The 12,262-nt window shown below is 43.3% G+C and overlaps 1 protein-coding gene across 3 annotated transcripts in view; it reads right to left on the bottom strand.

Moving 5' to 3' along the window:
* NUSAP1 (nucleolar and spindle associated protein 1) overlaps positions 1-12,262 on the bottom strand; it is a 32,185-nt gene that overhangs the window by 14,862 nt on the left and 5,061 nt on the right. For 2 of the 3 annotated variants that reach the window (XM_058541275.1, XM_058541277.1), the window contains exons 2-4: positions 9,395-9,463; positions 3,925-4,119; positions 2,909-3,062 (exon numbers count right to left, since the gene is read on the bottom strand). In XM_058541275.1, coding sequence (XP_058397258.1) covers positions 2,909-3,062; positions 3,925-4,119; positions 9,395-9,463 — 418 coding nt within the window. The remainder of the gene's footprint in view (positions 1-2,908; positions 3,063-3,924; positions 4,120-9,394; positions 9,464-12,262) is intronic. The other variant, XM_058541276.1, reaches the window with a different exon arrangement.

The raw sequence follows: 12,262 nt of genomic DNA, 5'->3' as shown, positions 1-12,262 counted from the left end.
CAGAGGACCAAAAAACACTGGCCTGTATTAAAAAATGTCAATGTCTGAAAGACAAAGGAAAAGTGAGGAACTGTTCCAGATTAAAGTAGACTAAAGAGACACGACAATGAAACGCAAGAAATAAACTGAGATTTTCCTTTGCTTTAAGGGACGTTGCTGGAATAATTGATGAAATCTACGTAAGATGTGTCTACAGATTAGATTAGCAGTTCGCACATTTTCTGGTCTCAGCATCCCTTTATACTCTCAAAAATTAGTGAGGACCCCAAGAATTTTTGTTCATGTATGCTATATCAATATGTGCCATATCTAATACTAAAACTAGGACATTTAAAAATATTTGATTTACTAAAATTAACAATATACCCATTATATGTTAATGTAAATGCATTTATGAAAAATGGCTAAAATCTCTAAAACAAACAAAAATAGTGCGCAGAGTAGTATTTTTGTATAATTTAATGTCTGACTTAATGAAAGGCAGCTAGATTCTCTTATCTGCTTCTGCATACAATATGTTGCAATATGTTGTTTTGGTTGAAGTACATGAAAACAAATCTTGCCACATACAGATAATATGGTTGAAAGGGAAGAGTTTTTAATAGCCTTTTCAGGTAATTGGGGATATTCTTTTTTGATACTATACCAAAAGTTGACAAGTGGTAGTTTTTTTTTGGGGGGGGGGATGATTGGCCCTGAGCTAACGTCTGTTGCCAATCCTCCTCTTTTTGCTGAGGAAGATTGGCCCTGGGCTAACATCCATGCCCATCTTCCTCTACTTTATATGGGATGCTGCCACAGCATGGCTTGATAATTGGTACGTCGGTGCGCGCCCAGGATCCAATCATGCGAACCCTAGGCCCCCAAAGCAGAGCATGCCCACTTAACGGCTATACCACCGGGCCGGTCCCAACAGGTAGTAGTTTCTTAAAGGTTAGTTGCAATGTGGACTATGAAGCCTTATCAATGAACATTTTGTATTCTGTACATGTATTTGTGAGAGAGAGTCCTTGTGGGGCCAGCCTGGTGGCGCAGTGGTTAAGTGCGCGCACTCCACTTCACCGGCCCAGGGTTCGCAGGTTTGGATCCCAGGTGCACACCAAGGCACCGCACATCAAGCCATGCTGTGGCGGCGTCCCATATAAAGTAGAGGAAGATGCGCACAGATGTTAGCTCAGGGCTGATCTTCCTCACACACACAGAAAAGAAAGTCCTTGTGTTTTAAGAAACGCACACTGACATATTTAGAGGTAAAGGGGGCACATATTTGCATCTTACTCTCAAACAGTTCAGGGAAAAAAATGTACATGACACATATATGTATGTATATATAAATATAAATAAGGAGAAAGAGAAGGATAAAGCAAAAGTGTTAAAAGGTTAACATTTTGAAAATCCAGGTGGAAGATATATAGGAACTCTTGGTACTATTCTTGCAACTTTAAGTCTGAAATTGTATCAAAATTAGAAGTTTTAAAAATTCCTCTCACCATGATCAGATTTTTCTCCTTCAAACAGCCTGTGTTTCATTAGGCAAACCCTCATTTTTTCCATGCCATTGAAACTGGGTGCTAGAGCTAAGTCTCCTTGATAAAATGGTTGGTGGAATGGCAGACATTTGTAATTCCACCCCCACTTCTGCCTGTGTCATATTTCTTTACATCTTGCTCTAAATCATGATTTTAACGTGGGTTTATGAGGCGTATGTATCAAAATTACCCAGAGTGTTTATTAAAAACTATAGCCTCCCAGGCTCACCTCAGACCTCCTGAATCAGTACCTCTAACTCTTGTAACTTTCTGGATTTAGGAGGACATTCAAAATTCTGGGGAAGATGGGAAGGCTCACCATTAGAAATTCTGCATTTAATTGCTTGGTGGACACTGGAATGGATCATCTTCTATCTCAAGCCCCTCAGGCAAGCCTAAGGTACCCAGATAGACTTCCTAGGCTGAAATTACACTGAGACACTGCTGCAATTGGCAGATTTCCTGAAGAATGAGGTCACAAAGCACGAAGTCCTGTTAGGGATAGGGGAATTGAAGTTTTCCAGTCTTATTGAAACAAACTTTTACTTGAGAAAGTTAGGGAAGAGGTTTTTTAGGAGGTTAGAGACGAAGAAAAGTATACATTTATCATAATAAAAATGGCCACATCACTGGGCAGGTAGACTTTCCAGATCCCTTTGAACTGTCCTGGTTGAAGAGGCAAACAGGTCTTTGTACCTATCTCTAGAGTAGGCGAGAGGAGCTAATGGAGAAAATTCAGGCTCTCCTCATCACTGAGCAGAGATCAACTTCCTAAACTTTCCAGCTACCACTCTTATTCTGGTTTCTACACAAAATGGCTAAAGATGACCTGATGGCCTATTGTATTTGATTCTTTTGCTTTAATTGCATAACCCTTAGAAGTTCTATATAATAATGTTATGAGTTTAAATGTGTCCCCCCAAAAAGATATGATGAAGTCTTAACCTCTAGGAACTGTGATATGACCTTATTTGGAAATAGGGTCTTTGTAGATGTAATCAAGTTAAGATCAGGTCATTAGGGTAGATCGTAATCCAATATGACTGGTGTTCTTTTAAGATGTAAAGACAAGAGACACACAGTACAAGTGCCATGTGACAACAGAGGCAGAGATTTACAGTGATACAGCTGCCAGCCAAGGATTGCCAAGGGTCTATCACAAGATAGAAAGGGGCCAGGAAGGGTTCTACCCAGAGTCTCAGAGGGGAATGGCAATACTGACACCCTGATTTGGGACTTCCAGCCTCCAGAAGTGTGAGAGAATATATTTCTGTGGTTTTAAGCTGCCAAGTTTGTGGCCCTTTGTTATGGCAGTCCTAGGAAATGAATGCACATGGCTAGCCTAGCAATTTTGGATTTTTTTTAGTTACTTGGCATACCATTTATTCCACTTTTTCCTGAGGACACTGCATTCTTATCTCCTTGGCTCTTGTCTGGTGGACAAAGAACTTCTGCAGCAGTTCTAGGAGCCTGGTTTTCCTGCTTTTCTTGATTCCGGAATTCAGTGGGATCACTTAACTCTGAATGATCCTGCTACAAATTTTAAAAGGAAATAAAATATTTAGATGATAAATAAGAAGTAATCACATTTGAAATTTGCTAAGAGAGTAGATCTTAAAAGTTCTCATCACAAGAAAAAAAAATTTTGTAACTATATGTGGTATTGGATGTGAACTAGACTTACTGTGGTTACCATTTCACAATAGATACAAATATTGAACCATTACGTTGTACACCCGAAACTAATACAATGTTGTAATGTCAATTATACCTCAATTAAAAAATATATCATTAAAAAAATGTTTTTAATTGCTTATAGTCAGACATAAAAAAAAAAAAAAAGAAATAATCACTGCCTTCCAAAGATAGGTACCAAACTGAGGGGGGAAAGGAGTTAAAGCAAGAAAAGTAGGAGGATAAACTTTTTGAGTGGCAGTTTGAGTTCTCTGGCTCACTAAGTGTCATGAGAATGTGAATTTGGGAACAGGAGACCCCAGGAACCACTGGAAGGCAGAAATGGCAACATCAGCTCACTTAAGGATGAGACCTAAATAGGCTAATGACTATGGGACTATGCAAAGCTCGAAAATAAAAATCAGAACTGTGTCTTCCAAGTACAGTATGATTACCAGGCCTGGGACAAGACTGGAAAGAGAGAGAGAGAAAATCATATGTGATGCTGGTTTCTATTTTCTTCTTAATGAACATTCATAATTATTCAACAAATATTTAATTTGTGCTTAATACTTAATAAGTGCTTCCCGAGCGCCAGCGCCTGGGGGTGATGATGAGCAGCCTGGACTCGGGTCTGTGCTTCCGTGGAGCTTATGGCACAGTGTTGACAACCACCTGATACCACACGGGAATTCAAAGAGAAGGCTCCTTAAGGACATACCAGTTCCAGCACAGCGGGTGGCTTCTTTTCGGTTTGCACACTTCCATTCACCTGCGAGTCAGGCTTCCTATGGACTGCCCCACGCCTTCTCCTTGTTTTGGTGACACGGTCCACTGGCTCCCTCTGAGCTTGTTCCTGGCAGCTAATCTGTACCTTGGGGTCATCACAAGAGGATGCAGAAGTTTGACTTTTAACCTGAAAAAGAAGACATTAATCTGCCATGTCCTAGGAATACAGTTTTAATGCTTAGGAAGAATCAGATTTTAAACTGAACAAAAAACATATATTACATATGCAAAAGATAATTTTAAAACTCTAGCACTAAATTACAAGCAAGGACAAAAATTACAGAGTTTCAAAAAGAAACAATCACACTGAACAACCCAAGCTAAAAAACGAAGCTAGGAAAGCATTCAAAGTTATCTTAGTGTGAGTAAATAAGCAAATTATTAAAAGTGCATTAATTTATTGAATATACATTATGTGTTAGGCAGATGCTAACCAACAATAATTGTAGCTAATATCACAACTTCACTGGGCTAAGTATTTACATATATTATCTCCTTTATTCCTCAAAGCCTAAGAGACAGGTACTAATATTATCCCCAGTTCACAGATGGGGAAACTGGGGCTTAGAGAGTCCAAAGTAACTTGTCAAAGGCCAAAATAAGGGATTAAAGTAAGAATGGGACTTGCAATATCATAAAGTAAAAGTAAAGAGTTATGTTATCCAAACAGTGTGGTACAGGTACCAGAATATCCCAAATAGTCCTGCTTATATAAGAAATCATTGCGGGGGCCGGCCCCCTGGCTTAGCGGTTAAGTGCGCGCACCCGCTACTGGCCTGGTTCGGATCCCGGGCATGCACCGATGCACCACTTCTCCAGCTATGCTGAGGCCACATCCCACATACAGCAAATAGAAGGATATGCAACTATGACATACAACTATCTACTGGGGCTTTGGGGAGAAAAAAAAGGAGGAGGATTGGCAATAGACGTTGGCTCAGAGCCGGTCTTCCTCAGCAAAAAGAGGAGGATTAGCATGGATGTTAGCTCAGGGCTGATCTTCCTCACAAAAAAAATAATAATAAATAAAAAAATTTAAAAAAAAAGAAATTATTGCAGGGCCGGCCCGGTGGCGTAGTGTTTAAGTTCACATGCTCCACTTCGGCGGCCTGGGGTTTGGATCCTGGGTGCGGACCTACACACCACTCATCAAGCCATGCTGTGGCGGCATCCCATACATAAAATAGAGGAAGATGGGTACACGTTAGCTCAGGGCTGATCTTCCTCAGCAAAAGGAGGAAGATTGACAACAGATGTTAGCTCTGGGCCAATCTTCCTCAAAAAAAAAAAAAAAGAGAGAGAGAGAAAGTAAATCTTCTTCCACAACCACAGACATGTAGCCTGTAAACTGCAGACATTAGCATCCTTATACCTCCCTTCACCTCTTGTCCTCCCTTTTATGTCTCAACTTCTGTCATCTATTCTCTCTAAGCATCAGAGTTGACAACATTTATAGCCTGTTACATAACCTTAATTAAATCTTCTGTGCCTTGTCTGTGTAGCTTGATTCTAAGAGCTGATAAATCAATAAGTTATTTTAAGGCGTTTTTTTTTTTTCTTTTTTTTGTGAGGAAGATCAGCCCTGAGCTAATATCCACGTCAATCTTCCTCTTTTTTTGCTGAGATCTTTTTTTGCTGAGAAAGACTGGCCCTGGGCTAACATCCGTGCCCATCTTCCTCTGCTTTATATGGGACACCGCCACAGCATGGCCTGACAAGCGGTGCATCGGTGCACAGTTGCATGCCCAGGATCTGAACCCTGGGCCGCCAGTAGCGGAGCACGTGCACTTAACCGCTACGCCATGGGGCCGGCCCCTGTAAGGCTTTTTTTTTAAGCTTTTGTTTGTTTTCTGTATCATGTTTCCTTTAGGGTCATCTTTTTCTTTTTGTTTATCTGAAGCTCTCTCAGACTGCAGGCTTTCCTCAAACGTCTACTGACTGCTGGTCGTCTATTCATACTCAGAGCAAAAACCTCATTAGGAGCTTGAGTGTGTGGGATGCTTGTTACCTGGTGAGATCTGACCTACCAGGTTCCTTAGGTGCGGGGGAGGCTATTGTGCTGGGGGATCCCTGAATGCCAGAAGGCAGACGCCTCTGCTTGATAACCATTTGATTTCCTTACAGAGAAACCTTCTAATATTTTAGAAGGTAGCAGACACCTGACACTCTGCACATGGAAGTAGAGGGTAGACTGCTTTGTATCTTGACTTTTCAATCCATTTTACTCTGGTGCCTGGACTGCACCAACTGAGAGTCAATTTAGTCAGCCTGGGTTTTGGTGAGGCCTATATATCAGTACTTTTTTTTTTTTTTTTTTTTGTGAGGAAGATCAGCCCTGAGCTAACATCCATGCCAATCCTCCTCTTTTTGCTGAGGAAGATTGGCCCTGGGCTAACATCCGTGCCCATCTTCCTCCACTTTATGTGGCACACTGCCACAGCATGGCCTGACAAGTGGTGCGTTGGTGCGTGCCCGGGATCCAAACCCAGGCTGCCAGCAGTGAAGTGTGCGCACTTAACTGCTACACCACGGGGCCGGCCCTATATATCAGTATTTTTAAAAAGCTTCCCAAATGATTCTCCCATACAACTTGAGTTAAGCACTGCAATATAAAGTAAATGCATTGGGAGTAAAAGAACAAGGGGGCTTAGGGACGGCCCCGTGGCTTAGCGGTTAAGTGCGTGCGCTCCGCTGCTGGCGGCCCGGGTTCAGATCCCGGGCGCGCACCGAGGCACCGCTTCTGCGGCCATGCTGAGGCCGTGTCCCACATACAGCAACTAGAAGGATGTGCAGCTATGACATACAACTATCTACTGGGGCTTTGGGGGAAAAAAATAAAGAAATAAAATTATAAAAAAAAAAAAAAAGAATAAGGGGGCTTAGAGAATGGAAGGTTTTAGACAGAGGTGAAATATTATAGTCCCAAGTGATATAAGGTCCAGAATATGCCCAGAGAAGTGGATGGCTGATGAAGAGTGGAAATGAAAGTCACAGGAGTTAGGAACAAGGAGGCAAGGGCAGTAAGGGACATCCAGATGGACCTGGAATTCACCCAAAATAAGGTCAGGACATGAGGTGATGAGGAAGACAACGAGACAGTGAACACTGGAAAGCAACCAGGAGGTCAACAGGTGAGAGATGGGAATAGATGAGAATAAAATCGAAGGAACAGGAACATTTACATGAGAATGGAAAGATGCTTTCTGGATCCCACTTCACAACTCCCTGGATAGTCACGGGGAAGAAAGGAAAAAGAAAAAGAGGGGCCTGCCCAGTAGCATAGTGGTTAAGTTCGCGCCCTCTGCTTTGGCGGCCAAGGGTTCACAGGTTCAGATCCTGGGCATGGACCTACGCACCGCTCATCAAGCCATGCTGTGGAGGTGTCCCACATACAAAATTGAGGAAAGACTGGCATAGATGTTAGCTCAGGGCCAATCTCCTTCACCAAAAAAAAAAAAAAAAAAGAAGAAACTGTTTCCACTATAGAAGTGGTACCTTTGGGTCACACCACATATTGCTGGAATATAAAGGGACACTTTTAAAGTATTTATTTATCCCTTCCCCCACCCAACCCCATATTAACACAGTGCAGAACAGGACCTATAACTGGTTTAAAATCCTGTTAGCACTACTCCCAGCAATGTCTTGTTTTAACCCCATACACCTTAACCATGGTATGTTAGCCTGGGAGGCCGACAGTAATCGGGGAGGATGTGCTCCTTCCTGAATGTACCATGATATACCTGTAACAGACCTGTGTAAGTCCAAGACTGAAGAGGCACACCTGGTTCAGACAAGGGAGTTCCCCGCACACAGCTAGACTAACCTACAGCCAGAGCTGCTCCAACTCATGTAGTTAAGGCTGACCTACAGTCAGAGAAAAAGGCTTCCAGAAGGACCGACGTAGTCCACACCTGTGCACTCCCCAGGTGATGACTGGGGGGTCTGGAAGCTTACCCGTCTGTCTGACCTTGGTCACATTAATGATCTCTGTGCCGTGTATTTGGACTGTGCTGACTCCTTCTGTAGCCTTAGATAAACTCTGTCTACATCAGGTTCCATCCATCTAAGCTCACTATTGACAGATTCACCACTTAGGAATTCTCTCTCTGACTGAATTTTGATGGTCATCCTACTCTTGGGAAGGTTTTTGAAAATGGAATGGCCCCTGAGATGTTTCATTTGAAATATGATAGATCATTTTTAACTTAGTCTATTAATTACTACCCAAAGTAAAAATCTTGATTTCAGATAGCACTACAATCATGTAGCCTTACCCATTAAAAAAATAATAAAATAAAATAAAATATATAAGTGATTTAGTTAATGTAGAAACTTTTAAAGCTAGAATTCACAATTAATTATTTTTTGCTGTCTATTTTAAGTTAATTAAAACTAGGAATCAAAAAGAATTTTGAATATTGAAAGTTTCTAAATGTTTATACCCTGGAATTTAGAGAGTTAGAGAAGACAGAGGGGAGGAGGCTAGATTTTCAGCTCACGTGTATATTTACCTTCATTTCAGACATGTAACCAATGTTCTCCAAGGCCCAGTTCCTAAGGCCTTTCTGCGTTTTCAGTTGAGAACCCTGGCCCTAATGGAGGATTCACTGATCCACTTAGGTGTCACGCCTTGTCAAAAACCTTTGGTTTGGGTTTACAGCAGCCACGACGACCCCTCCCATCAGCAGTGGTTTAGAGTTTACTGCAAGTCACTTCCACAGTCCCTGCTTCATTGAATTCTCACAACACTCAATTCTGCAGAGGAGATGTTATGTCCATTTGACAGAACAGGAAACTAAGAATTAAGGAGTTTGAGTTTCCCAAGGTCCACAAAAAGAAATGACAGAGCTGCTACTTCACTTGGGTTTTTCTGACTTTGAGTCCAGTTCCCACCCTACCCACACCACGCTCTCTCTTGTAGCATTTGGCAACTAGTAATTAACCTTTGCATTTGTATAAGAACATCTTATTCAGGGCCGGCCCCGTGGCTTAGAGGTTAAGTGCGTGTGCTCCGCTGCTGGCGGCCCAGGTTTGGATCCCGGGCGCGCACCGACGCACCGCTTCTCCGGCCGTGCTGAGGCCGCGTCCCACATACAGCAACTAGAAAGATGTGCAGCTATGACATACAACTATCTACTGGGGCTTTGGGGGAAAATAAATAAATAAATAAATAAATAAAATTATAAAAAAAAAACAAACATCTTATTCAATAAGTTACTTGCCACAAAGCAGTTTCGCCATTTATAACAAATAGTTATGATGAAAGGATTTACTATTATCAATAATGATCTCTTTGGTTATAAACAGCTTGCCTTAAGTCATCACTAATCATAGTTTATCACTCATTAACTAAATATGATTGTTTTGCTATTTAATAGGTAATGAAAAGCGTTACTTACTTGATTCTCATTTTCTTTTCTTGCTTCATGTATAAGGTAGGCTTTCAAGGCTTTTAACAACTTGCTTGCCTGCAGAAAAGTTAAAGACCTTAGCAGTAGAGCCAAAAAATCAAATAAGCAAGAAAGATACGTTGAACATTTGCCCCTGTTCTTGTATTCATCAAATGTCCTTTGGGTAGGCTCTGGGATGACCAGAGGATGACGATCAAAATAGAACTGGTTCCTGCCCTCAGAGATTTCACAGCAGAGGCAATTACAGTGCAGAGGGGTAAGTGCCAACACGAGGAAGCTCAGGCTGTTGTGAGGGAACACTGGTGGGCTGGGCCTCCAGTCTGGCCCAGGAAAGTAGATTCCAATAGGTAACTGGACATGCCAGTTCTAAGACAAAGACGGGATGTCTCTAGCTGCTGAGATCTGAAGGACGAATAGGAGAGAGTGGGACATAGGGAAAAGGGTACAGAAATAGCATGGGAAGGCAGGAATGAGTGGAACTTGAAGAACTAAAGTTCAGTGCAGCTGGAGCATGGAGCTGTTGAGGGGGTGGTGAGAGAATGGTGGGAAAGTGGGCAAGGGTCTGATCCTGCCAGGCCTCAGGGTAAGGGGCATTCTCTGAAGAGTCTGCAGCATGGGAGGGGTGACCAATTTTGCATTACTCAGAATGATCAGCTGGCTGAACAATGTGCAGGAAGCAATTGATGAGGATAAGATGGAAGACAGGGAAACAGCTAGGAGGCTGTTGTAGGAAACCAGAGATGACTGTGGCCTGAGCTAGAACAGGGCTGAGGCAGTATGGATGGATTCGAAGCCTTCCTAGGAGGTAAAATCAGATGAATGTGGGGGTGGAGGAATAGGGAAACCCAGGTTTCTGGCTTGGGCAGCTGGTGGAGCATGGTGGGCATCCCTAGGATGGGAAATGCCAAAGTTGGGGCAGTCTTAGAGAGAAGGATGGTTACAGCTCCCTGGGGAAAGAAAACTCCTAGTTTCTCTTCCCACCCCAGGAAACCTTCCCTTCTTGTTCTTTCCTGAAAAGGGAATACTCATCCGATTGGTTATGTTTTCCTGTGCTTTAAAGGGTCAAGTAAGGGCCAACCCCATGGTATAGTGGTTAAGTTTGTGCGCTCCACTTCAGCAGCCTGGGTTCACAGGTTCAGATCCAGGCGTGGACCTACACCACTCATTAGCCATGTTGTGGCGTTGACGCACATACAAAGTAGAGGAAGATTGGCACAGATGGTAGCTCAGGGTGAATCTTCCTCAGCAAGGGCCAGCCCCGTGGCTTAGCGGTTAAGAGCGTGCGCTCCACTACTGGCGGTCCGAGTTTGGATCCCGGGCGTGCACCGATGCACCGCTTCTCCGGCCATGCTGAGGCCACATCCCACATACAGCAACTAGAAGGATGTGCAGCTATGATGTACAACTATCTACTGGGGCTTTGGGGGAAAAAAAAATCTTCCTCAGCAAAAAAAAAAAAAGGTCAAGCATACTGGTTGGGTTCTCTTTTCCTCCTCTTCCTCTTCCACTCAGGCATGCAGTTCAGAGCCAGAGAGTCCCTTCCCAAGGAGGGCCAGCCACCAGGCTCGGCTCTTCTCACACCATTTATCATCAGCCCTGTGTCCGGGAGAGAATGGCAGATATCCTGATTTGGTTTGGGCTTCAGGGGACAGGAGAGGCTGTGCTCAGGGTGTGAAGCACATGCTCCAGCCCAGTCTACCAGAATGCTCTGCATCAAGATATGAGGCACCAGACCAGCTAGTAGTAAAGTGGTACCTTATTTTCTACTTGCTTTTGCTCCTTGAACCTCTCTTGGGGTCTTCTCTGTGAAGGGGGTGATTGGCAGGGCAGAATTCAGGCATTCTTAGTTCTTCTGACTCCAACATCTTTTTTCCCCCAACCACTTTAAGGTATGATTGATATTCAAAAAGCTGTAGATTTTTAATGTACACAACCTGATGCGTTTGGAGATAAGTATACACCTGTGAAACCATCATCACTACCCTAAACTTATCCATCACCTCCAACAGTTTCCTACTGCCCCTCTGGGGGTTTTCTGGTGGTAAGAGCACTTAGCATAAGATCTATCCTCTTAGCAAAATTCTAAGTATACAACACAGCATTGTTAATCATAGGCTCCATGTTGTAGGGTAGATTTCCAGAACACCTTCTTGAAATACTGTGAAAACCTCACCAAACACACGACGATGATGAAACGAGGTGCATGTGGCAGAGCTGAGTGAGGGCATCTAGCAGGTCAAATGATACAGGGTGATGCTCAAGAGAGTTGAGCTAGGGGTACAGATGTTAGTATCAGCACATATTCATGCACTCCTTCCACAAGCATTTACCGTGCTGGGCACTGTTCCAGGCACTGGACAGACAAGAGAGCCAAGGTTTCTGCCCTCTAGGAGCCTCTAGCGGTGGACTATGGGGAAAGAGCCTATTAACCGAGTAAGCTAACATAAATGATATGATATCACGGGCTATGAAACAAAAGCAAAACTGGTGACTGGGATATGTGTGGGGGTGCTACCCGAGTTAGGGTAGACAGGAAAGGCCTCTCAGAGGTGGTAACTTTTAAGCTGAGATGTGAAGGAAAGGAAGAGGCAGCAGGTGAAGATGTGGGGGAAGAGCATTCCAAGCAGAGGGAACACAAAGCTTAGAGGCCCTGAGACAGGCCGATGAATTTAAAGGACAGAAAGAAGCCAGTGTGGAGGAGCATGGCGAACACTGGGGCGAGTGGAGGGCAGAGAGATCAGAGAGGTGACCAGAGCCTGGGTCAAGTAGAGGGTTACAGGCCACGGCGAGCGGCGTGGATTTCTCCCTCCTAACTTTTTATTATAAAAAATGTCAAGTCTATAGAAAAGTTGAAAT

Source organism: Diceros bicornis, chromosome 5 (assembly GCF_020826845.1).
Source record: "Diceros bicornis minor isolate mBicDic1 chromosome 5, mDicBic1.mat.cur, whole genome shotgun sequence".
NCBI lineage: Eukaryota > Metazoa > Chordata > Mammalia > Perissodactyla > Rhinocerotidae > Diceros > Diceros bicornis.
Note: the sequence above shows the minus strand (reverse complement) of the source record. Positions and strands in the feature narration are given on the sequence as shown.